This window comes from Physella acuta, unplaced genomic scaffold, assembly GCF_028476545.2.
Source record: "Physella acuta isolate Inbredline_101_S28 unplaced genomic scaffold, ASM2847654v3 ptg000813l, whole genome shotgun sequence".
Lineage (NCBI taxonomy): Eukaryota > Metazoa > Mollusca > Gastropoda > Physidae > Physella > Physella acuta.
In genome coordinates, this window is record NW_026732331.1 from 180,492 (window position 1) to 208,352 (window position 27,861).

At 32.9% G+C, this 27,861-nt stretch overlaps 2 protein-coding genes across 4 annotated transcripts; one reads left to right on the forward strand and one right to left on the reverse strand.

Annotated features, from left to right (window-relative positions):
* The first annotated feature begins 1,481 nt into the window (after positions 1 to 1,481).
* LOC131951438 (rho GTPase-activating protein gacU) lies at positions 1,482 to 10,872 on the forward strand. Its single transcript, XM_059313842.1, has 5 exons — positions 1,482 to 1,735; positions 4,836 to 5,097; positions 5,194 to 5,289; positions 5,505 to 5,668; positions 5,976 to 10,872. Exons 2-5 carry the CDS (start codon positions 4,837 to 4,839, stop codon positions 10,249 to 10,251), a joined length of 4,797 nt encoding a protein of 1,598 aa, XP_059169825.1. The 5' UTR covers positions 1,482 to 1,735; position 4,836; the 3' UTR covers positions 10,252 to 10,872.
* Positions 10,873 to 12,192: 1,320 nt separating this feature from the next.
* Positions 12,193 to 27,671, reverse strand: LOC131951439 (protein O-mannosyl-transferase TMTC3). Of its 3 annotated transcripts, none has more exons than XM_059313843.1 (22): positions 27,650 to 27,671; positions 20,287 to 20,472; positions 20,021 to 20,157; positions 19,828 to 19,909; positions 19,590 to 19,689; positions 19,122 to 19,237; positions 18,859 to 19,031; positions 18,417 to 18,669; positions 17,953 to 18,104; positions 16,509 to 16,592; positions 16,045 to 16,182; positions 15,805 to 15,929; positions 15,613 to 15,716; positions 14,889 to 14,971; positions 14,398 to 14,470; positions 14,142 to 14,228; positions 13,944 to 14,017; positions 13,684 to 13,804; positions 13,414 to 13,518; positions 13,205 to 13,288; positions 12,860 to 13,045; positions 12,193 to 12,701 (listed from the first exon to the last, which is right to left on the reverse strand). In XM_059313843.1, the coding sequence occupies exons 1-22, from the start codon at positions 27,668 to 27,670 to the stop codon at positions 12,600 to 12,602; spliced, it is 2,586 nt and encodes an 861-aa protein (XP_059169826.1). In that variant the 5' UTR covers position 27,671; the 3' UTR covers positions 12,193 to 12,599. The 3 variants fall into 3 exon arrangements, with proteins under 3 accessions (XP_059169826.1, XP_059169828.1, XP_059169827.1); XM_059313845.1 differs by having other exon boundaries at positions 27,578 to 27,665; XM_059313844.1 differs by having other exon boundaries at positions 27,540 to 27,665.
* Positions 27,672 to 27,861: the final 190 nt, after the last annotated feature.

Genomic DNA, 27,861 nt, shown 5'->3' on the forward strand with positions numbered 1-27,861 from the left:
CAGTACATAACAATTTATAATAAATAAAAAATTAATATTTAAATTATGTTTAAAACTAAGCTATTATTTTCATATTTATGCGATTAAAATAGAAAACAGCCGATTTTGTGTTTAAAAATAATTTGGTGATAGATAAAGTGCGAAAAAAATCTTTTAAAGCTGGTATATTGAGCGCGAATGAGCCTAGTGACCATATTGGAAAACTATCAGTTAAATTTTATTCTGGACAATATTGTACCAATCAATAAAATTATTGTTTTTAAATGCTTCAAATATCGTTATCTTGTGTGTGCGTACAATTGTGGGCTGATATATTTCTATCATTTTTTTTCACACAAAACAGCCTATACTCCACTGGACATTGAAAAAGGCGAAACAGAAGAAACTATATTATATAGTTATATATATGTGGGTGGTGTTTTGTCGTCATGTAGTTGTCCATAATTAACGCCATTGTCCCGAAGAGGGAATGATTTTAGACTTGGGGTCGATTTGATAAACACTATAATAAATTTATTCTACATGGAGGGGTAGGGAGGGGTTAAAAAAAAACCACCTGTTAATTAGAGCATGGAAATACTTATATATTCTTTAATACACATAAAACTTCTAATCTGCATCCTAGATGTAGATCTATATATTTAAAAACAGCGTTTTACAAAAAAAAAAAATCAAGTTTAACAGGTAATTAAACCCCAGTATCCATATAAAGTGCGCACTGGGGTGAGTGAGTGTTGAATGAAAACAGAAATAGAAGTCATAGGGTCGACGTGGCCTTAACTTATTATAATTCTACATACGATTGTAGAAAATACATTTTTCCTTTAACAAAAGGAAATATTTTAGATGACATATCGTTAAAATCAATTCAAGCGGTCACCACATATTTATAATTTTAAAACGTTTACTTATTTTTCTCACCATGTTCTAGATTATGCTTCTATTATTTAATAGACATTTCCGAAAAAAAATCTGTAAAGTAAATGTTTAACATTGCTAAGTATGGACTCTATATAGCCTACAAAGTAGACGATATTTTTTTGAAGTAATATTTTAGAGTAATTGTTTATTTTTATGAGCCCATGTGGACAGGGGAAGGCAGAGTTTCTTCCCAGGCATCTCTTCGGGGGGGGGGGGGCGAAGTCCCCTCCGAAATTTTTTACCCCCCCCCCCCGAACGAAATGAAATTTATATAATTTATATAGAAAATATATACTTTTAACAGTGTCCGCCCCCCCCCCGAAGAAAGTCTACCGCCCCCCGCCCCCCAAAAAAAATATTCAAGTGCCCCCCCCCCCCGGAGAAAAAAGTCTGGAAGAAACACTTGGGGAAGGTGGTCCGAAATAATTCAAAATTCTCGAATTCTTATGAATGTCATAAATGGATAGGCCTACTTTGGACGAGTATGAGCAGCTAAGTCGAAAAAGCCTCAAAATAAGCTACTTTCACATTTTGATTTTTTGTGTGCATGTTTTGATCTGGCAACCACAGCAAAAACACATACACGAACTCTAACGACTATACTGAAAAATCAAAACAATAAATGACAAGTCAACTAGATCTATAGATCTATCTACAATGAATGAGATTGTGCTTTATATCTGATCTTCCAACTGGCCCTTTTTCTTGATAATAGATTTCTACTTCAAACAAACCAGAAAGTGAGATAATTCAACTAGAATAGGCCCTACGCAATATTGACCAAGAAGAAAACAAGAAGCCAAGAAGTACTGAAGTAGGCTACTCAGTACTCTTATCTTATTACTTATTACTTAAATAATAAATATTAAATAATCTACTTAAAAACTTTAGTAACTGGTACTTTTTTATCAATTTAATATCAATATTACGGTAAAACTCCATTTTAGCGTATTTTATTTCTCCGCTGCTTGTTTACCTCCGGTTGAGCGTATTTTATTATAACAACCGAAACACACCAAAACATTAGGAAAACACGATTCATTTATTTGTATTGTATTTTTGTTTTAACAAATTAATAAAAATGAATTAAAAAAAACAAAGAGACTGACTGTGTTTTAGATTTTGATAATTTAGTTTTGTTAAAGTTAAAACTTGAGAAAAATCCAAATTTAGAATATTGAATGTGCAATGTTCGTGTGTCAGAATTTTCATGGCAATGGGTGAAGTACGTAAACGTAACTCACAATTGCAAGGCGGTTAAGTTTGTATTGTTACAAGTATCTCCCAGGCATGATACTATAAATAAACATTAATGAACTTACAATGACCCCAAAACTGAGGCCAACACAATTTCAAATAGCAATTGCCCGAGCTATGACGTATGCTGATAATTCAATGTCAATGTGAACTCACGGTGAACCCGCGACCGTGTAAGGATTTTTCTCCCGCTGACGATTACACGAGATTCGATATTTAATTGGAACAGTTCTAATGCTTTTTATGTTTTTTTTTTACCTTTTCTAATTAAAAATCACATTCATTAAAAAAAATAAGTAGATCTAGTGTTTTCCTGACGTTTTTGTGTGTTTCGGTTGTGTTTATAATAAAATACGCTCAACTGGAGGTGAACGTGAAGCGGGGAATAAAATACGCTAAAATGGAGGTTTACCCAATATTACTAACGAGCTGACCTGCGCCATATATTTATGCCGCTATCTATTCTGTTGTGTTATTTTCTACTTTTCAGTAATTCATAATTTGTGAATTTGATACTACCTCCCCCCCCCCCCCCCCCCCAGTGAAAGCAGCCCTCCGTGAGTTTACAGACGACAATGTGACAATGAAAAGATCAAGAACTTCTTACCTCCCCTTAGTTTCAAATCTTATAAAAGCTTAATTATCTGCCCCAATAAATGTCACTAATTTCAAGTAGTAATTTGACCTGGCTCTACGATTGTAAACATTTGGGATGAACAACAGCTCACCAGACAGGTGGTGGTGGAAGTGAAATTGTCTGTTGCGCATGCCTGGAGAGCGAGAGAGGGGGTGGGAGGAGGGTTAGATAGTCGGCTTGTATCATCTTACCTATGAATAGAATTGTATATTATATAGATAACCTATCTCTAGAGAATACTAGAGATGAAATCTACATCTAGAAATCTAGTCTAGTTATTAGCTAGTCTATTGAGTCTAGGTCTAGTAACTCTATTTAGCCAAGTTTGGACTAACTGCTACCTCCTAGAGAACTAGACTAGTACTAGATCTCTGCCATCAAAACGGCCATAAAAAACCCCCCAAAAAAACCATTTTAAGCCTGAAAATAATTAAGAAATTAAATATTTTTAGAATCAATGTAATAAAAGTTGCAAATCCAGAGAATTTGAGTTGAAGTTAAAGGCTACATTTCTATTTATTTTCATCAAACCTAACTTATAACCTGAAGTTTCACTTTCGAAAGACAAGCATTGATTTGCTCTACACTCTACAGAAACTTGAGATCAATATTCTAAACACCCCACTTCATAGAGACTACCTCTAATTTGTTTTCAGAATTTTGCCTATAGCCTATAGTATAGAAATTAATTGTTTTTAAAACCAAACGACATAGTTCTGCCATTTTTGCTTACATTTTGTGTGATAAAAATGTAAATAAAGTAATACTTTTTGGCTGTTTAGGTCTAAAACCTTTTGTTTAGTTACCAAAAAATACATCCAAGCTTTAGTAAAGTCCTACAAAAATCAAACAGATTTTTATATCCATATTTATATTAATAACATCATGTATGCTTTTTAAAAAATTGAATGGGCCTTTCCAATTGATTTTGAGACTTTTCTCTGTTTGTTCCTTAAATTAATTTTATTCTTTAATGAATAAAGACCTATTATAAATTATTAGCTAATTATTTATTATTAATGATTAAATATTAATAAATAAATTATTTTTTTGCTTCTAGATCTAGTATCTAGATATGTGGTTAAATTTTAAAAGTTTTAAAATTAATTTAATTGTTAGATCTACTCTATAGTTTATTCTGAGCACATTATTATTGTTGATTGTTGAAACATATTTAAAGTAAAATTAAAAAACATTAAGATCTAAATCTTAAGAAAACAAATCTGTTTTACATGTCAGTGTGATTGTTTAAGAACATTTCTTAGATTTACTAACTTAACCATTTCACTTCACAAATTTAATAAACATCTCAGCAACAAAAACTGTTTTGTCAGTCTGTAACAAAACTTCTTCACAAAAATATTTAAGAGAAGGGGAATTTAACCAGTTTCCTCATGTATTTAAAAACAAGATGATTTCTCACTTATTTATCTATTGTCAGCATCTGAATGAATGATCTCCTTTTTGACTTCAATGAATGCATTTGAAGTATTTTGAAAAATGAAAATACCACATAGATCTAGATTTGTTTTTAATCACTCAAGCACAGAACATTCACCAAAAGAAAACCTGATAGAAATAGCCACAATTTTGAATTCAAAGTTGATCATGGTTATGGATTTTAAAACAAATTTTAAAATACATTTCTTTTATGATATTTAGTAAAACACAGATTTAGTGCAGTCTAAACGTTTTTTTTTAGACACAATGATATTTCAAATAGCTAACAGTAATGATTTTTAGTGTATCTCCTGCTGAAAAAAGACTTAACAGCAACATAACATTTTAATCACTAAATCCTTTTTACTGGGATGTTATTATGATATTCAAATATCTATTTTTAAAAAAAGTTTGGTAATCCTCCTTACTGGTATGTTTTATGATATTCAAGTGTTTATTCTTAATTAAGTTGCTATTTTTCTTTCTGAGTATAATTTGTATTATAGTATTGATGCTATTCAATGTCTGAACTAAATGTTTCAGTGTGCACACAATATTCTGAGCTAAATTTACTCTGCAGGATGGCCAACAGTGAAATGGATGACCTCTATACAGATGTCTTTCAAATTCCTGAATATGGTACATCTCCAGTAAAGAAAAAAGCAAAGTATAATGCTTCATACCTCAGAAGCTCACAACCAAGAAGTGCCAGAGATGGATTTGTGTCACAGAATGATGAATCTAGTGTAGATTTGTATGGGGATCTTTCCATGGATAGTATTCATTTTAATGATCAGCAGTTTAATTCTCCCAAGAAGAGAGGAACCCCAAATTTAGTCAAGGTATTATATTAGTTGGGATAATCTAGAAATGTTAATATATAAAAGTTTTATTTTCAAACTTGAATAGTGTTTTTGTTTACAATTTTTAAATCTTAGGATCAAGGTCAAGTAGAAAATAAAACTCCTGAATATGTGAACAATTTAGATATGTATTCTGATTTACTAACTTCTGAACTTACAGAAAAAGAACAGGTAGATCAATACAATTTTACTTTAGTTTGCCATTTTGTAATTACAGTTTTGTGGTGGATATTATAGATCTACATATTTTTTCCCCATTTTGTGTGAACATTATTTTTTAAATTTAAAAAAAAAAATTCTGACATAGTTGAAAGCCTCTGTAACTGTTTTCTGAATATTGTTGGAAAAAGTAAATGTTTCTGAAATCAGAAATTTCATTTTTCTAGCTCAAACAGCAACTTTTTGAAATAAAGTCTCTAAATGAGAAATTACTACAAGAAAATCAAGAACTTAAAAAGACTAAAGAGCAGTTGAGTAAAAATATATCATCTCTCTTTCTGACTGCCAAAAAAGAACTTCAGAAAAAAGATGAAGAAATCACATCTCTAAAGTTAGTAATATTTACTACATCTTATAACTGTTTAAAGTTACTAGTTTTATATGTACCTTAAAAATGTATTCAGTCTGTTTTATGGGTACTTTTAATATTGCTGACAACTCTTTATGTTATGCTATGTGTGTGTGGATACACAAATGTATGATTCCTTGTGAGTCACCTAGACTCTGGAATAGGACGCATTTAAAATATGCTTTACACAGCACTGATCTTTTTTTTTTTAGTAAAAAGAATGTGAATAAACAGCCTACAATATTGTTTGTTCAATATAATAAATACAAGATTTTTTTTCACTGAACAGGAGATCTCTGGATGAACAAAAGTCTTTACTGGCTCAAAAAAACAGTGAGAAACAAGCAGAATGTAAACAATGTACATTTTATGAAGCTGAAAGACAGAAAAATAAAGAACACTTTTCTTCCTCTCTTGAAACAAGGAGAAGAATAAGCTTAGTAAGTCAAGATGACAATCCAAATGTAACGAAAAATTCTTCAGGGCGGTATTTTGATATTAACAATTCCAGTCCAAAATCCTTGGGTGATATAGACAAACTGAAGCAGAAGAACACTGATAAAGATCTTAAGGCAAACAGTGTTGATAAAAATACACTAGAGGCACAACTCAACAAACCTACAACTCCATCAAATGACAATGTTTCATTTGACTTGAGAAGTAAACTGAAACAAAAGTTAACAGACAAGTTAGGCCCTGCTGAATTAAAGTCAAAATTGTCAGAAAAGAAAGGCCTTTCTGAAATAAATTCAAAATTGGGTGATAGACTTTCTTGTTTCAGACCAACTTCTGAGGGAAAAGAAATAATGACTGGAAGAGAAAGCCACAAATCATTAGCTAGTACACCAAAAGTTGTAGAACATTTCAATAAAAAGCTTAGCAATAAAGTTGCACATACCACTGAAGGAAGAAGCAGTGGTAATGTAGAGAAAAGATATCACAGTGAAATTAGAGATAGGCTTCAGCAGGAAATCAACCAGTCTTATTCTTTAGCTGCTTGTAAAGGTGTAGCTACCCGCAGAATGACCAAAGAATCGCAAGCTGGCAAAAACAATCTGCCATCTGAGACAGTTTCTGATAAACCATTATCAAATATTTCACCCTTAAGCAGAAATGAGAAGAAAGTTAACGTGACTGATTCAAAATCTAGTAATAAACCAGCTAATATACCTCATACTGTAAATAGGGAGAAAGTCAACACAATATCATCTCCGATGTCTGATCAAGATTCTACTGCTCCAGCTCACACTGTGTCCATACCATTTAACAATTTCAAAGACTCTATATCTGACCCTGCTTTAACAAACGAGACCTGTCCATTTGAAGTCAACCATGACTCTGTCTCAAAGGAGAGGTCAGATTCAGTAGACCTTTCCAGCGTTGCAGTTCCTGGTCATGATAAAAATAAACGAGCATTTCCTATTTCAGATTTGAAATCTATGTCATCTGATATATGCCCAAATGTTTACTTACCTTCATTTGAAACCACAGGTCCTTATAAAGAACCTGAAATTAATCACTGCACTGAAGTTGTAAAAATTCTGAGCACAAACAATGGTGTTGATCCAACGTTCAGTTTGTATGAAAGCAGATCATCTGATTCAAAGAAAGGATCCTCTGTTGACACCAGGGTGGCATCTAATGAATCTCCAACATCTAATGGTTCAACAAGCAGCTCAAAAGACTCAAGCACACAAAATTCTTGTTCTCATAGTTCAGACAGTGCAGCCAGTACTTTAAAGTCTAACCAAAGCTCCAGTGATTCTGATAAAAACAGCAACTGTAGCAGTATCCAGCCTTCTGAGAAACGAGCATCCTTAAATGAAGAGTTTTCTGGCACAAAGTATCACCCAGTTTCCAATGGTGAATCTTGTATCACTTGCACCTCCAACCTCATTTTACTTGGAGATGAAGAAACAACTTGCACTACGTTTAGCCCCTGCAAGCCCAACCTTTTACCATCTGAATTTTATCCACCAGGGGTTAGAGCTTGTGTACAAGACAAAGGTTCTCATGCAAGGCACATCCGTGGGCAACCAGAAGTGATACACACAATGTCAGATTTGAATACATCTCAGTTCATCACAGGCAGTAATGAGAATGCTCAGACAAATGCTAACAATCCTGCACAAGATGCAGTCAAGCTTAATGCAGATTTGTTCTTAAAGCCAACAGATATATTTAGGATAGACAATGAGGCAGACCTACCTGGGGAGTCAAGAGATATTAAATACATATCAGCAGTGCAAACAATATTTGACCAAGTGTTTAGACAGCAGCTTTCTACATTTAAAGAACAAACTGATGCTAACCCAAATATGCTTTATCAGCCTCAGCTTATACTATATTTCAATAGTTTTGGTAAAAAAATTGTTCAGCCAAAAATAAGCTTGGTGAATAATAATAATAACTTATCTAATGATAGCAACAATTTGAAGACTGAAACTACACCAAAGATAACAGTTTCTTGTGAAGGAAAGGGCTCTCTCTCTACAGGGGAATCTTCATCAAATCCTAGCATAATTCTGCAGACAAATTCTAGTAACCAAAATGAATTGACAGATAAAGCCTCCAGACTTGGCACCAGGCTGGTCACACACCCACAAGTCTCTCCAGAAAGTTGCATTGTTAGCTCTTGTGATTCTCAGTTATCTGGACAGTTGTTACAGCCAAAAAATCTCCATCAATTTGAGTCAGACATTACTGGTGAAGCGGAAAGACAAGACCATTGTCATGTGCTAGACCCTGCTAATAGTTTACACCCATCAAATGTGACAGTAAAGAAAACACAAGCTTCTGCCATGCTTAAAGAACCTACCCATTTAAAAGCTGCTTTTGAAATTAGCCCAACCGAATCAACTATATCTTTAAGTGAGCAGCTTTATCTAAGTGATGACGAAGCAACCAATGAAAACATGCCAGCTGGCTCAAAAATAGATGCTAATAACAAATTAGCAAAACAAAAAAGACATTCGAGGTTGCCCAGCCCTGCTATACAATGTGAGAATAGCAACTTTTCCTTAGATAGAAGTACAACCAAGCAGTCCACTTCTAACTTTGAATTAGTCTCAAATACATATAAAGACCAAGAGCTACCTCATGATGAAATCAGTTTAATGGAAGCTAGTTTGTCTGAGTTTGATTCAGATGTTTCCGGTGTTAACAAGTGGCCTACAGCTTCTCCTTTATCTTTTAAACATCACCTTAGCAAACACAACATACGCAGTCAATACATGTCAGATATTGAAAAACCATCAGGCAGGTTAGAACCCACACAAACTTATCTGGATGATCACTCAGATAATTTGCTCAGCAGGCACAGAACTTTTCAAGAGCTGAAGGAGAAACAAATTGTGAAATCTACATTTGTTTATGTGCCAAACAGTACAGATTCAGAGGATTCTGGTGATGATAGGGGCATGCAGTCTTCCAAGGGTAATACTCTATCACAAGAAGATATTGATTTAATTCAAAAAATGAGAAAAGTGAAAAAGAAATTAAATCTAGATTATGAATCTCCAGTGCAAGAACATTTTCAGGATTCCCTACCTTTTCAGAGCCCATTGATTCAAGTTTCTGAGTCTGTACTGAGTACTCCTGTGCACATATCAAGTGATTACAACCATGAAAGTTGTCAGAGGAATTCTTTCAGTGAAAGTAATAGTATAGGGACAATCAAAGAAAACATTTGTATCCCCTCTAAACCAAATGATGCATTGCCTGCTGTAGATCATGTTCCCTTGTTAGAGAATCAGTCTACAAATATGCTTTGTGCATTGCCAGTGGTTCCAGTGCCTGATATTGAAGAAGGAGAAATCTTAGAGGGATCTACAATCGATAATGTTATGAAGGACAAACCTGCTGACGTAAAATTAATAAGGGAAAGATATAATACAAAGGAGAAAAAAGTGGAATCAGAACAAGATTATACTTGGAAAAAGACAGGTCTTAATTTAGAAAAGAGTAGGAAGAGAGAACGGTCATCTTCATCAGATCGGCACGCAAAATATACTAAGGCAATGTCTGGTAGGAGATGCTCAGGCATGTCTTTGGTGGAGGATGGAAGAAGAGGGGACAGATACAAGGATATAAATAAGGCAGACTGGCAGTTTGGTGATCGAGAAGAGAGGCACAGGATTAGTAGAGAGCTGAATGATCATAGAACTACTCATAGCAGGAATAGTTCAAATGGCCACACTTCACGGGACAACAGGAGCAGTTCAAAGGAAGAGGTTCACAGGAAGCAAACAACAGGAATTGACCAAATGAGTGTACCAAAAACATTTAAAAGGAGAGTAAGAAGTAGTGATAGAAACGTGACTTCACCTTCAAGATGCAGGAATGGAAGCAGACACAGGCGTGAAATAAAATCTCCCAACTTAGATAAAGATACTAGGTACAGATCATCTTTGTTATCACCAAAGAGGCGTAAAAATCACAGGGACCCAAGCCAATCTCTTAGTTCAGAGTTGATCAACAGAAACCCTAATAAATCTCATAGTTCTGAATTCACATCTTGGAAAGAAATGTGCAGACACATAGATCAATCAAGTATACAGAATTAAATGTAGCATGTTGCACATTGTATCTAGTGGAAGACAATACTCATGATTTTTCTTTAGTATTTCTTCATATTACTAAAAAAAATATCTTTAGATGAGTAAGTTGTAATGCCAAGACCAGTGGTTCCCAACAATGAAAGAAATTATATTCGGATGTTGCTCTCTTGTTAGATCAATTACATTTATTTTTTTATAAAAGATGTTTTAGGCATAGTGAGTTCTTTATGCGGTCAAAGATACTGCATAGTCCTTAAATAGTTGGTAACCATTGGCTAAACATCTTAACCAGATATTGGAAGTATAAAATTCATTTTTTTTGTGTTTTACAAAATTAAGCAAAAGTTTTAAATGATTTTTAAAGGTTTATTTACACTAAAAATATAATTCTTTTGGATAAGTTACCTTTGTTTTAAGTATTCACTTTTTCTTTTTCTATACAAAAAAACAATGAAGTGTATAATGTATGTAATTAACTTTGGCATACTTTTACACCTGTTCTCAACAACTACACAAAATAACCATGCGGTATTTATTTTGTGAGAAATGTGTTTGCGCATCTTGGGCATTAGTATACATAATATTGTTTATGAATAAGTATTTATTAAATTTCATACCATTTATTTTTATAGTGTGTTTGTTTAATTCTATTTTTACTCTTATTTAAGCTGTAGGGATTGATTTACAGAAGTATTGTATATTCTTGTTTTGAAATATTTCATGAATGAAAGTGTCCTCCCCACCCCCTCAACAAACTTTTAAGATTTAAAAATCTGAAAAATTAATCTCCCTGTGTTAAGATCAATAAATCATCATGTTATTCAAATGATTCAGGTTTTCCATAATCTATTAGGAAAAAAAATATTAAGTCTCAATACACCCCCTCCCACCATATTTGGTAAAAAATGTCTAAAAATGGTCTAGGAACAAGGAGGTACAGCAATTTAAAAACTACAGCTAGCATTTTAATGGGATGGTGTGGTCGAATGGTAGAGCTTTTTGGCTGCTAGCCCGAAGGTCTCGAGTTCAGATCTCAAATAGAACTTGTGACTGTAAGATGTCCCAGAATCCATCCAGCTCTGATGGTTACCTGACTTGGAGAAAGTAAATTCAGTTGGGCATAGTGGTGACCACACCATCATATGCTGAGGTTAAGAAACATGAACTCTGCTTTTTCTGCCCAATGGATTGCTAGGTCTAAAGATAAATCTTAACTTTTTAAAAATCTTTAGCATTTCAATATTCAAAAGAGAGTATCAGAGGTTTCCTTTGTAAGCAATGGATCTTCTTCAGTTATATTCATTTTATTAACAGAAAATGTTATATATTAATTCTCATTGGTGATCATTCTTTGAAACATACCTACAAAAGCAGCATGAAATGGAATTGAGATTCAACTGTTTTCATTTTATTATTTATATATAAACAAAACCAAAACACTTTCATATATCTAATAAGAAATAAACATTTCTCAAATTGATATAATTAGTCATATATCTGTTTTGACACCAATGTCCGGTCATACAATGTAAAGGATTTTTATTCAATTTACAATCATGACTGTAGGCTAATTGCCTAAAGATGAAATTAAATAACTCATGAAATTTAGTTTCCTATAGTACAATTATAATTTTATTAATATAAAAAAAAAAGCACGCACATGCATAGAAGATAAGCTTGTTCATTTTTGTAAACTCTTTAAGTAGTACCTACGGTAACACAAGCTCAATCATAATTTTAAAAAAATATGCTCCACTTCTTGCCTACATTTGGCACTTGTAATACTTTGAAGATAAAATATATGGTGTAGTATTATGATATTACAAATTTAATCACAACTATTTTTATGGCAACTTGGACATTTTTCTAATAAGCAGAAAAATAAAACAATAACACCACATCTCAAGTTTGTAAATAAATCAACACTAAGTTACCACTATAATTTTTCATTTAATAAATAAAGAAAAAAGGAAAACTGAACATTAACAATAAAGGAACAACCGTGTTTAAAATGCAGCATGAATTCATGAATGGTGTATATTTAAATAATTGTTTTTGTTATGTATAGTCACACCTTAGAATCAATAAAAGCTCCATAATACTACCTGAGACAGTTAGAAATTCAGTGTTAATGGAGATGTGTAGATATTCCCTATAATATAATTGGTATAATAACCAGTATATTTGTATATATACAATAACAATGTAATCACAGAGTAAGAACAATGATGATATGAATTACTAAAGCTGATATATAATATAAAATAAAAAATATAATGATATGTTTACTGAGTTATAAACAAAATGGTAGACAAAGTCATGTACTAAAGTACATATAAACCAAGTAAAATATATTATCTTGTTTGCTTTGGAGGGGTGACATTTTCCCTATTCTGGCCTTGTTGAGTTTGGGGTTGGCCAGATTTCTGCTTTTCTGCTTCCATACGTTTTCTTACCTACAGATAAGAATATACTTAACACTTTCTACCCCTAAAATTTAATTTAGTATTAAATAAAGAAATTAATATTTATACAATTTAAAAAATAAAAATAGGGAAACAAAAATGTACCCCCCTCCCTCCCCCACTCATAAATTAAATAATTTTGAAATTACCTCAGCTATTTTGTTGCGAACAATTTTGAGATGATCTTGTATATACTGGGCAGTTGGATCCAGCTCTTGTGTTTGTATAAGACATTTTTCAGCTCGAAGCAAGTCACCACGTTCAACATAAACAACACATAAATTGTGCATAGCTTGGCTATTTTTTGGATTTCTACTCAAAATACTCTTGAAATTCTAACAAAATAAAATTAGTTTTCAAAACCATTAAAACATATTTTACATATTTTAAAATGAAATCTCTAAATTATTAGCTTGTCCACATTGCAAGCAAAAAATTTCAAGAATTTTAGTATTATTTTTAACACTATAACTATAATTAAAACAAAAACTTACATTCTCTGCAGCATCAAGATTTTTTAACGTGTTTACATTAATGTCTCCCATTAAAATTAATCCTTTGTCATGGTCAGGGTAATGCTTGATAAAAATAAAATACAAATATTGAAATATCTATTACACATCACATTCTAGTTTACATTAAGACTAAAAAGCTAAATTGATAGAAGTATTCAGCAAATAATTAAAATTGGGAAACAACATACCTCAAGTAGCTGATTTAATATAGATACAGCATCTAAAGGGCGTTTCAGATTATTCACTAGCATCAATGCCAGGTTAAAGAGTGCACTTCGAAATTTTGGATCAAGCTTTAAAAAGACATGTAAGATGAAAAACTATGTAAACTTTAAAAACCTATTAAGCTGTTTGATTTAAAGTAATAATATGAATGGATGCTTCACCAAGGTATATTAAACAAGTTAAGATGAATATGTGAAGGAAATCAAGGACCATGATATTTGTATTCAGTATACCTCAATTGCTTTCCTGAAGTTTGTTTCAGCCAACTCAAATTTGTGGTCATCCATTGCCAACATGGCATAATTAAAGTAGACTTTTGGGTCTTCTCCCTTCTGTAATTTTAGTCGCTCAAGTCTGTAATTTAAGAAAATATAAATAACTAAGACGATATAAAAGCAGTTAACATTAAAGACTTAAGTGAATATTTATTTTCTTTAAAAAAAATATCTATTGTAAATAGATTGATTTGTAAAAGAATTTTTTATCAAATTGCCTTTTCAAAGCTAGATCTCGGTCTCTTGGATCACCAGCCTCTTGCATCAGGATGGCAGAGTTGTAAAGAGATTGCTAAAAGTATAATAGGGAGAAAAAGCAAAATCTGTACATTTTATTTTTGTAACCATTGTAGTAATTCTAAGCATATTATGTGGAAAAAAAAAATTAATTTACAGTAACTATGAGAAACACTCACCCAATGATCAGGATTATGCTGTAGTGCTAATTCAAAATTTTTCCTAGCCAGTTGTGTTTGATTTTGTTCAAGCAACACTACACCTAGCTACAAATGAAAACAAAGTATACAAATAGGATAATTACTTTGATCATGAAAATAACACACATTTTTTAAGCTTACTTAGACTTTCAATAAAAATCTTTACATTTATTTAAAAACATTTATCTAGCATCATTTTAGAAAGCTATGAAGTTTTTGAACAAAAAAGGCCTACATTATAAAATAGATCAGCATTTGATGGGTCTTGTCTTAAAGCAGCTTCATAAGTTTGTTTGGCCTCCTCAATTCTGAGAAAATCCATAGATTATATAATGATAAATGAAGCAGAACAAAAAACATAGCTAATCCACAAAAATAAATATATTAAGCTAAAAAAATCCACTTAAAAGCCATTTCCTCATGAGCATAACAGAAACAGTAATATTGAGCTAAATTTGGTTGTAACAAATGGTATTTATTTCACAGCCATGCCAGTGGTACAGTTTTAATAGCTATAGGGGACTACACATTAAAAAATATTAATTAGTATAATTTACTTGGCTTAAGCAGAATGATAGTGAGAAAGAACTGAATGTCTAAATATTGTAAGATATATAACAAGTTTTTAAACAACATCTTGCTAAATAGATCTAAAACCACAGAACACATTGACCCACAAAACAAGATATACAAACTAAAAGCTGAGAGAAAAAAATGTTTACACACCTTCCTTGTTTGACTTGAATGTCTCCTAAGTTGATGTAAGCTTCCACAAAGTCAGCTCTCATTGTAATAGCTTGTCTTAGCAACTAATACAAGGGGAAAAATATGTGTTCTTTATTATATTAATCAAATGATGCAAATGAAATAGTTCAGCATCTAATGATCTTCTTCTTCTTTCGTAACTGTAATGTTGGATGGTATTTCCTCCAACCCAATTTAGTATTACGTGTCAACCTATCATGTGCCATACAGGCTATTTGCTCTACTTTTCTTTTTGGATTTGCTTCCATAGCCTTTGTCCATCCTAGGCAGCAGTTGTTTGATTTTGGAGATTTCTCTCTTTGGTGGGTTGTTGTCCCCAGCTATCAAGCTTCATCTGCCAGGAGGTTCGAACTGGGAACTTTTCAGTTTAGTAGCCATAAGCTTTACCGACCCAACCACATTGATCCCAGCATCTTATCAACATTGATGCTTTACAAGCCAGCATAACACTAAAGTCTTGATATGAGCAATGTTCAACATTAGAATAAACATGGATCTGGTATAAAAGTTCTTGATACTTGTGTGATCATTTTCTTATAGAGTCAACCCCAAACTCCTTTTGCTTAAACTAACATCATGGTCAAAATGGATAAAAGAAACAAAGAATGCACAAACTGCTTGTGCAGGTTAAGGGTTAAAATAAAATGAAAAATGATCCAGCAAAACATCTGTCCATATAAACTACCTGATCTGCTTCAGCATATCTATTAGGATCCTTAGATACAAGATTTGCCAAGTTCAGGTATGCATTCAAATGGTTTGGTGCTACCCTGGCTTGGTATGACTTTCCTGAAAGTAAAAGTATTTAAAAATTAATTTGAAATTTACTATACACACTGTCGAAAATTACATAGGCATTGAATAAACTCTAGAGTACCTTTAATTATTGGAGGGAAAAGACTGATAGCTCTGAGATAGGCTTTCTCTGCAGGATGGCTCTGGTTAAGATTTACATAGGTGCGACCGACATTGATATGTGCACCAATATCATCTGGTTGAACACTGTTAAACAGAAAGTCAAATTCTTAACACTACAGGTAAAAAAACAGCTGTAATTTGTTTGCCAATTTTTAGTTAAAATCTATTTTAAATACCATTTCTTGCGGTTATTACCTACCTGGCTGCTTTTTCAAAATAATCAAGGGCTTCAGAAAACTTGTGCACCTTCTCAAGCGCATGACCAACATTATTGAATAGTTTTGCATTTCCTTGGTTGACCTTAAGACCAGCACGAAATATGGAATATTCTGATTCCCTGTAATTTATGTGATTTGTTAAAAGAAAAAGTACACTTAAAATACAACCGAAGATGTTTAGGATTATTCATATTTATAAATTATATTCTTCCAGCTTTAATCAAGAACATCAATGTAGACATACATATTTTATAAACCATTCTTGATGTTTCCAAATAAGCAATGGCTTAGTTCAAAACTAACTTTTTTTGGAAAACATCACAGAAATATTTATTTGAATTTAAATAAACCTACAAGTGATAAAGCTATTTAGGTTACTATATCAGTACCCCGGTACCTTTCTCTGAACACTAGATAACATAAAGCAGTGGGGTTTTTTTCTTACCAGTCAAAATTGCGGAAATATGTTTTGGCTCCATGTGACACCAATAATAATGCGAGCAAACCTTCAATCAAAAATTTTCCAGATCTGTCAAGAGAAAATGTGTTCAATTGTTAGGTAAAAGTCATTTTAAAGTTACAAATACATAGTTAATATTTCACTTACAAATAATGCCATAATCGGGGTAGTCAGAAAAGCTTAACAAGTAACCTAGAAATGCTCTGAGCTCATAATAAATTGGGAGTGATCTCGCTTTAACTCAAAGATGATAATAAAGATTCACATGGCACATCTAGGGCTATAGAGATAAAGAAGTTTGAGTGACAAAACTGCTTGTTTTTCATGCTTTATGAGTATATGATGTAAAATTATCAAAGTTTGAAGGTTTTTGAGAAATCTGAAATAGAGCAAAATACCCCTCTCTAAAGCACTAGTTTTCTGCTATTATAAACACTTAAAATAGAATAGAATTGCACATCAAAAGCGATATAAAATTCTCCAAGTCTTGTGATGTTTCAGGTAATTGAAAATATCATAAAGTCCTAATTCTCGTCACTGGAACTCATTCAAATTATCTTAATGATTCTCAAACTAGAGGCTTTTGAGAAACTGGAAGTGGAGTAAGTACCTGTTCTGGTTACCTTAAATCAACTAAAAGGTGAAATAAAACTAAAAATTTGATTCTTATATATGATGGGACGGTGTGATCTAAGCAGTAGTCTAAAAGTGTTGAGTTTGAATCCAGGTTCAAATAAGTAGAATGTCCCTGAGTTCACGTAGATCTGATGGGTACCTAACTCATGTTAGGGAAAGTAAAGGCGGCTGGGCAAAGGGCTGACAACACCTTTCCTTCACATGCTTAGGTCAAGAAACATATGAACTCTATTTCATCTGCCCAATGGATCGCTTGGTCTAAAGAGGATCCTTTACTTATATATGAAATAATCTCAACCTAACTAAAAGGGTAATCAATTTATTGTGTTTACATCTAAACACAAGCAGACAGGATTGCAAAACTTTGGGACTCCTGAAGGTTGTAAAACGTCAATATTTGTTAAAATCTCCTTTTAGATTTTTTTGCACAATCGTAATACATCCTTTATATTTTGTATATGTTAAAGTAGGGAGGTGTAAAACAGTGAAAACTTTCATTTAATTTTTTCACAATTACAATATTATACACGAAAAAGTTAAAGTTTCTATGTTTAAGATTTAATTTAATTACTGAGTTCTGTTTGTAGTGAAAATACACAAAAGCAACACCCTATTTGTTTTAAAAACTATATCTACTGTTACAGTTGCCAACTTTTGACCTATCTTTGTTTTTGCATTTGAAGCATTAATAAAACGTATAATTACTAAAGCAGATGATCATTTTATCATTTAACAAATACCATTAGCACAATGCAGCTATAAAACATACAAAAATTGAAACTGTTTCTCTTACTGTGCTTTTTCTTTTAAAATTTGAAATCCAAGGGCCACCAACATGCAGAAGCCAAAACTAGGGGTATATAGGATTCTCTCAGCAACAACAAAACCAACAGGAAAAAACAAATTGGATGCAGGAATGAATGGAAGTATCATAACAGCTAAGCTCTGAAATACAAACATTATTCTATTGAGTTTTGTTTATAAATTATATTTAAATTATACTTAAAATAAAATTATTACCATTAACAAACAATATTTTCTTGCACCAATAATTATGTAATTTATAATTAGAAAAGGCATTTTTATAATGTAATTTTTAGACATTAAACAAGGATAGAAATACTCTTTTCAATTTTACATTCTACTCTCTATAAAATTTTAATTTTTAAACGCAGGACCGGTACCTAAGTTGTATGTTCATAGTTGGAAAAAAACTGCAAATAAAATTAGATTGATAAAAAATGAATATGCTGTTACCATAACAACAGTTCTGGACCTCTGTGTCTGCTGGAATATAGCATATGTTCCTAATGCTGCCATAACAGCATAGAACACAACAGTGCACAGATTGCGGAGATCAAAAATAGATGTAATAACTTTGATGGTACCCATGGTCCAATCACAGCAAAGACCTGATGGGTTCAGCAACAGCCAGGCATTGACTGGAAGTAGGTAGTTGAAGGTAAGCTGGCGAGCAGGTGTTGGTGAGGTAGAAGCTGGATTGTCAAAACTATAAGAGATAAATAAAAACATACACAATTCAGAAAATATATCTAAATAATTACATTGACAGTATCAAATTTCTCAAGAATAAAGTTACAATATCAAATAATAAATTACAATTTTATTGATGATGTTTTCTAGCAGTTAAGTAATAGAGAAAGTTTGTAGTACTATATAGATTGCTATAAAAACTAACTTTGTAAATACTGGTAACTGAGCTCCCATAACCTTGATTCTTGCAAATAGAAGGAATGTAGTAGAAAACACCAGGAATCCACCACGAAATAATGATGTTTTTAGCCAACTAGGTATGCCAGACTTTCCTCTCAAAATTCCTTGAAATATTGACCACAAATCCTGCACTGTGCACTGTTAAGAAAGCATTTAAAATGATTAACTCACTATTTTCAACCTATCAGCAATGAAGTGAAATGTTACTTTTGTTATTTAGAATCTTACCCTTTGAACAATAAAGATCTCATAGACACAACATACACCAATCACAGTTATTCCCTGTTCTTTACACAGCATAGCAACTGTTACCAGCAAGACAGTTAACAGCAGGTGATTCCATTCTAAAAAAACAATTTTCATGAAAATTCATTGTTTGATTACCAAAAATAATTGATGACAATATCTTTAAAGCTATAAACAGTTTTAAAAAAAAAGAGACTCATAATAAAGTACTTTTTTTTTGCATGATTGTGCTATTTGATATAATGGCTTTAATGCTGTTGTTCAGTAATGCATTGTTGCAACTTAAATTATGTTAAATAAGATATTTTAACATAGTCATGAATCCAATACTTTTTAAAACTTTAAATTTGTTTTTTTTAAAGTAATTATTAAGGCTGATGTTTTAAGCAAGAGAAGAATAGTGATATTTTCCTTTTAAAGGAAATATTTTAATAAACTTAAATGATTTACCTGTAGGTTTTCTGTATCCTGTTGACTTTGAATAAGATATAAAGGCTCCTAAGAAAAAAATGGATGACAATGTTTCAGCTCTGCCTACCACTCCTGTTACCTGTTTAGAGAATAGAAGATGTTAAACTAAATACTTTATAGTACTCAGCAAAACTAAGTCAACATTTTTAGAAAATTATGCAAACATAGTGATAAACTAAGACAACAACTTCAGAGTAAGCATCAAATCAAAACTTACTGCTTCAGTGTGAATTGGATGAACTGCAAACAGTAATGCAGCCAAAAAACTTGTCCCTCCAGTCATAAACATTGTGCAAACACTTGAACAAAAATTATATATTTTGAAAAAAAGAAAACACTTCAAAAAACTAAAAACTTGATATAATATGGCTGTTGTTTAAAAGGTGAAATTATCAAAATTAAATTTTTACCTCATAAACATAACACAGACAATAGCATGTAGAACAACATTCATAAGATGATAGCCAAGAGGATCTAGTTCACCAATAGCGTAATTCAATCGAAATGTAGCAACACATAGTGGTCGATAGGATTTATGGCTTTTTTCCTAATATTCAAAAAAGGTAAATGTTTATAATTTTCAATCATAAGCTAAATGTTATATATGTTTGTGTATTTAAATTTTTTATCAGCACAAGACAAACATTGATAGAAAACATACAAATACACATTCTACCTTATGCATTGGTGTGCCCCAAAAATCATTAAGAAACAAGTCAAAAAATGGAGTGTTTGGCCGGAGATCTTTGTTGTCTACTATTGCTGACATATCATCAAAAACAAATCCACACCAGATGGCATTGTGATAGACCAATGCAACAACAGCACATAACAAAAGTGATAGGAAAACAAACTGTTCCATCTGAAAACAAATTATGTTTGTCATATAACAAAACAAGTGTACCCATAACACAACACAATATGATTAATGGTTACCATTAGGGTAGCAATTCGAAAAAAATTATATCTTTGGTTTTCACATTAATATTATAAATCAGACATTCAAGATCTGGATCTAGTTTAATACCGCATTTACACTTGCGACATGTATACTATACATTTCTAGGAAAAAAACTTCGCTATAGGGCCTAAGATAATAGGGGAGCCTACTCACTTATTGCGAAGGTTTTTTTTCTAGACGTGTATAGTATACATGTTGCAAGTGTAAACACGGTATAAGCATGGAAAATTCTTGAACTCTAAAATTAGATTCATCTATGACCTACTAACAATACATTTTAGGAGGAATGTTAAGGGCCACTTAAAACAGTTAGGAGGAACTGATTTTTCACTAACATTGGCAATGCGAATATTGCCAATATTAAAAAAATTATATAATATAGGCCTAATATTAATAATTTAGACAAAATTAAAATTTAGCCCCTAATGATTTTTAGTTCAGTCAAATTTAAAAATGTTAGGCCTATTAGTTCTAGTCTAGATCTATGTGAATATGTATTAGTATTATAATATATAGGCTAATAAGTAAGTATTTAACTTGATAAATGTCTGAGGCTAATCTTATGTTAAATTACTAAAAACAACTAAAGCTAAAAAAAAAATTAATTTACTACAGTGGTAAGTTACAATACTAGATCTAGATTCTACTTACTAGATCTAGACTAGATCTCTAGAATCTAGATCTAAGACTAACAGTAACATGATACTAATATAATTATTAATTAAATATAAGCTGTTGCTGTAGGCCTATAGAATAAAGGGTAATCTATCGTTTTATGTGCGTAAAATCGGCCGAGGCTAGTAATGTGAAAAAAAGTTGCCTCATTTTTATGGCTTTAATACAAGTATATTGTGATATATTTGTGTCTAATATAATAGATAACTGAATGATAAACCATAAGCAATCACTAAATATATAGGCCAGAAATTAACTTTAAACAGAAGTTTACTATACTATATAAACAGCAGCCATCTGTAAATTAGAATGGTTTCCTCTGAATCTCTAACTATAATTTTACCAAAAAAAAAAACTTAAACAAGATGGCTGCTAAAGTAAATGAGTTTGGTTGCATCTGATGAAAATATCTCTAGTCGTTATTAATACAATTGTCTAAAAACAGGTACATGAGTGATACTTATTTTGAAACATTTTTGTAACTTTCAAAACATAGATTTAGATCTAAATCCTTCTAAAAATGTGAAATAACTACTAAAATTTCGTGAGTCACCTTTTTTTCACATTACAAGCCTAGGCTGATTTTATGTACCTAAAATGACAGATTACAGATAAAGTATAGTTTAGGATAGGCCTAACGTTTATATTTTTATAAAGATTTCTCAGGTCTAAGTCAGTGAATCACTCATCAGTAATGAGAAGGCCTAATGAAATTAGATAATTTCTTCTTTGGCCTAGATCTAGAATCTAGATGATATGAATATTAATAAAATAATGATATTATGATATGAATGATTGATGAATGAATGTAGATATTCTAAATGACACTAAACGTTGATGTGGTGATAAATGACTCAGAATCAGATTATGAGACTATAATGAGAGTGAGACTTAGAATGTCATTTAATTAATAATTTGGATGATTATAGATACCGGTGTCCGATAATGGAATCTTCTTTAAAAAAGGGGTGTCAGGTTGTTAGTAGTTTGTAATCTCGACAAATTTTATTAATGGTTAGAAATTAGGGTTATGCGTATGGTAGGACCAGGGTTCGGGTTAGCATTGACATTAGCAAGTCATGTGTGCATTTAGTTAACTACCAGTAACCTATCTCCCCTTTTTTAAAGAAGATTCCATGATGATTATCGGACTCCGGTGTAAACATTCTCCCAATATTTTTAAAATTTAGGCCTAGGCCTAACATTTTTTGGTAATCTATCGTTTTAGGGCGTAAAATCTACGAAGGCTAGTAATGTGTGAGAAAGGTGGCTCATTAATATGGCTTTAATACAAGTATATTATTATATTTTTGTGTCAAATATAACAGATGAGCCGACCCGCTGCGTATCATATGCCGCTATTTAGTTGTTTTTTGTCTACTTTTCAGTAATTTATAATTTGCTGCCACTGAAATTTTTTTCTTAAAAACACTAAACCCCCTCTTCCCCCCCCCCCCACGTGAAAGCAGCCTCCTCTTAGTTACCTCCTCTTAAGTTTAAAATCGTTTCAAACTAAATTATCTGCCCCTAATAGCCGTCACCAAACCTGTCTCTATGATTGTAAAATGTAAACAGCGTGAACCACAGCTCACCAGGCCATGTGAGGGGGTAGCGATAGAGAGGAAGAGAGGGGACTGTAAGGCGCGCTTGCAGCTTGTTTTCTAAAGGCTCCCAGAAGAGAATTATATATATAGATAATTGAATAATAAACCAAAAGCAATTCTAAATATATCTATAAAGCCCAGAAATTGACTTTAAACAGCCTAGTTTCTTGTTTGTGAGCAAGGTTTGCTATATAAACAGCTGCCATCTGTAAATTAGAGTGGTTTCCCCTGAATCTCTAGCTAAAACGTTACTAAAAAACTTAAACAAGATGGCTTCTAAATTCTAAAGTAAATGAACTTGGTTGCATCTGATGAAAACATCGCTAATCTTTAGTTATTACTGAAAATTTTTAATACAATTGTTTAAAAATAGGTACATGAATGAAGGGTTGAAACATTTCTGTAACTTTTACAAAATAAATCTTTCTAAAAATTTGAAATAATTACAAAAAGTTGATGAGTCACCTTTTGGTAAAATCTTAGTTTAGCGTCGTAAATTCCAACGTAGCTAGTAATGTGCGATGAAGGTAACTAATGAATATTTCTTTCATTTGGCCATATTTATGTCATATTTTACATAATATAACAGATAATTGAATAACAAATCACAATCTAAGACCAAACCAGTCATAAATATCCTGGAATAAACTTTAAACTACCCCGTTCGAGACAACAATGAGTAAACACAAGCAGCGGCCATGTTTCAAAAACAATAATAGACTAGTTTCCCTTGAAAAATTGTCTATTCGCATGTCTTTTGTGTTGATTTTGTGGTTTAATATGCTTGTTTTGTATTGTTTTAATATATGCCTGGGGGTCGTCCATAAATGACGTCACACTCGTAGGGGGAAGGGGGGTCGGTAATTTTGTGACGGTGTGTGGTGAGGGGGAGGGGTTCAGATGGTGCGACGTCACACTTTTGCATTATAAAAAAGCAATGTTAGAAAACGAATTTTAGACGTTATTTTGCGTTTTAGAAAACTGTTTTAATACATTGTACTAACAATTGATTAAAATACTCTATTTTGACAGAGTTCAGACAAGATTTTGGAAAAATATAGCTGTTTTAAAAAAAATTCAACTGCAATTTTGAGGGAGGTTGTAGGCTGAGGTGTGACGTCATTTTAGGGGGGGGGGTCTGGCTTTTGGTGACGACGTGTGACGGAGGGGAGGGGGGGGGGGGGGGGGAAAGGTAAAAATCGTCAAAAAAGCGTGACGTAATTTATGGATGACCCCCTGTATAGTAATTTTACTTTTTTTTTCAATATAGTTGACATGAATGACTAATAGACCTTTTCAGACTTAATAGTGTGCATCCAAGACCACAACAATTGTTGGGAGGTCGAACTTTTGAACACTTTATTTGCAGTAATCAAATCAATATTAGATCGCTCATAAATGACGTCGCTCTTAAGATAGTAATGACAGCGTGCATGATTACAGAACAAACATATGAACATATTGTTTCAGATAGAAATTGTGATTTGTGGTGGGGAGAGGTTGAGTAGAACTCAGCGGTGTGATTTTGGAGACGGGTCAGGTTTTTTCTCTCGTGAAAACAGGGGATGATTGTGGGAGAAAGACCAGCTGTAGAAGTATGACGCGTCATTCATTGGTGATCCATTTTCTCAGTGGGGACGATAGAACTATTAAGAAGGGTCAAGAAATGTAAAAAGCTTGCTGAGTCGCATTTCTTGAACCCCACCTTTTTCATTCCCCCACTTAGTACATCGTCACCGAGTTAGCGCTCGCACGTGACGTCATGTACCGGTACCGCCGACCGTTAGGCTAATTTTATATTTAAAAAAAAAACAACAAGCACTGCCTTTTTGACGCTTATGCGACGTTTAATTTGATTACATAAGTTGGTGTTCATTAAACAGCCCCTAACACACCTATCACTCGTCCATTTAAACGTACGTAGTTATTCCTGCAAGCTTGCTGCCTATTAAGCTCTCACCGTATAGAACTAGACTACCCATATTAAGCTCCAAAAGAAGCTTGGTGAAAACAGGATGGCCGTCCGATTTTGAAGCTGCTCTGCGCTTTATAAAAAGCACAATAAACGATAAGATGACACTTATATTAAAGTAAATTATAGTTCTGAATCTTGATACATTAAAAGTGATATTCGGAAATTAAGAGCCAGACAGTCAACATGATATTTCAATTTAAGTCCAAGAAAATAAATTTCCTCAAACGATGGAACATTACTAAATTTTCGCGCAGTTTAGCGAAATTGAATTTAAGTATTTACGTCATCTTACAAAGCGCGATAGCCTACTGGTGCTCTAACGCGGCCCATGCTAATGGCCGTATTCCTAACGCCCCGCATTAGACGCGGCTTATTCGTCGGCAGGCATTTGGTGGCAAGCCTTTTTGACGGGGATAATGTGTTAAGTTAAGGCCGTTTTGCCAAATGTTTTGCCAAAACAGCAGGCTTGCAACATTTGTGATGATTCGTTTTAAGCAAGGTATACGTATACTAATGCTTATTTATCATTATTTTGATTGAACAAAGCATTATAGAGGTTCTCCATCAACCACCTAGGTATTTTTCCCCGTTCACCTCCTTTCGTGAGACCGACACATCATAAATTGCGGAGCGGAGCCGCCTGAGTTGACGTCACAAATCTTCACTCACTCCCGTAGCAAATCATATGTGATATCATTTATGGACAACCCCATACCACTCACTTGGGTACTTGATGTTGACATTTTGACAACAAAGGATAACCAAAATGTGTCTGGCGGGTGGAGACTTGCGATCGACCATAATGACAACACGCACTTAAGGGGTCATCCATAAATGACGTCACACTCGTAGGGGGGAGGGGGGTCCGTAATTTTGTGACGATGTGTGATGAGGGGGAGGGGGGGGGGATCAGATGTTGCGACGTCACACTTTTGCATTTAAAAAACCAATGTTAGAAAACGAATTTAAGACTTATTTCGCGTTTTAGATAACTGTTTTAATAAATTGTAATAGTTTAGACAAGATTTTGGAAAAATATCGATGTTTTAAAAAAAATTCAACTGCAATTTTGAGGGGGGTTGTAGGTTGAGGTGTGACGTCATTTTAGGGGGGGGGGTCTGGCTTTTTGTGACGATGTGTGACGGAGGGGAGGGGGGGAGGTAAAAATCGTCCAAAAAAGCGTGACGTCATTTATGGATGACCCCTAAGGGGTGGAGTGGCTGATTATTTTAGGTGATGTTTTACGAGGGAAGCGGGTGGATAATATATTTTGTCTCTCTGTATATATAAATGATGACAAACATTTATTGTTGTCAAAATTAAGGCTAGAGATCTTAGATAAGGCAGAGCGAAGCGTAATTTTTTACATTGGGGTCATCCATAAATGACGTCACGCTTTTTTTGACGATTTTTTACCTTCCCCCCCCCCCCCCATTTCTCCGTCACACGTCGTCACAAAAAGCCAGCTCCCCCCCCCCCCCTAAAATGACGTCACACCTCAACCTACAACCCCCCCCCCCTCAAAATTGCAGTTGAATTTTTTTAAAACATCGATATTTTTCCAAAATCTTGTCTAAACTATTACAATTTATAAACAGTTATCTAAAACGCGAAATAACGTCTAAAATTCGTTTTCTAACATTGCTTTTTTATAATGCAAAAATGTGACGTCGCAACATCTGAACCACCCCCCCCCCCCTCCCCCTCATCACACATAGTCACAAAATTACGGACCCCCCCCCCTCCCCCTACGAGTGTGACGTCATTTATGGATGACCCCTTATGACTTGTTGTGACATTGACAACAAAAATATGACGGAGGTTGGGGTTTAATTAAGGTAAAGAGAAGTAAAAAGAATGTCATAAGTTACGATAGAATCACTAATTGATGAAAAGAAAAACCTGAAATGAAAATAGTGAACATTCAAACAATAAGAAAAAACTCAAACTATATAGTAATAGTAAGATCAAATAAACATTAGTAAAAAAAAAACGTGATTTAAAACATGGATACAAGTTGCATCTCACAATGCTTCTAGAATTAATAAAATTGTTTGTTAGGAGATTCAGTTTTTAAAGAGCAGAATTAAAAAAAAAATGCTTTGTTATACGGACTATACAACAAGACAATCATATTTAAATACATTTTCATACGAATAGAAATGAAAGGGAAGCTACTCTAAATAACATTTTCTTAAGATGGCTGCTGTTTTTAATAGCAAATTTACTATCTCGAACAGGGTTGATAAAAATTAATTTCAGGATATTTAAATTGATTTAACCATAAATGGTGATCTATTATTCAATTATTTATAATATTTTATCAAAATATACGAAAATATACTCATATTTAATGACATATTCATTATTGCACTCTCTCCTACATTACTAGTTTTGGCCGAATTTACGACGCTAAACTAAGATTTTACCCACCTTTTTTCACATTACTAGCCTTGGCCGATTTTACGTACCAAAAACGATAGATTATCCATTTGTTTATTTATTATTTATCACTATAACAGTTAATATCATAGTTAATAAATGATATCAAATAAATTAATATGACATGAGTTATCACCACATTTTTTAATTTAATGAATCATGTTTAAATGTTTTTTTTCAGTTTCTGACTCAGTTTAGACTAGAATTCCCTAGAATCTATTTTTTTTTAAACCATCTTCAAATTTAGAGCTGAAAAAATACAATGATAATACCCTCTTAATGTTGCCTTAGGCAGTTTAATGCATCATACATGTTAACAACAGTGTGTGCTGTTTAAATAAAAATATTATTGTCTGTAAAAAATAAATTCTATGGATGCTACCATCTTGTTGCCATACGGCATCTCCAACGTTCAAAGGTAAATAATGGTAATACTAGATTCTACAAATTGGAAACCGGCGAAACAGGTTTTCCCCTAACTGTACGACTTCTACTTTCGATTTCTCAAAACGTAGCTCTAGATCTTCTACAGTTTAACTATGACTAGAATTCTAGATCTAGATCTAGATCTATTGCCTATTTTTCTTTTGAGTG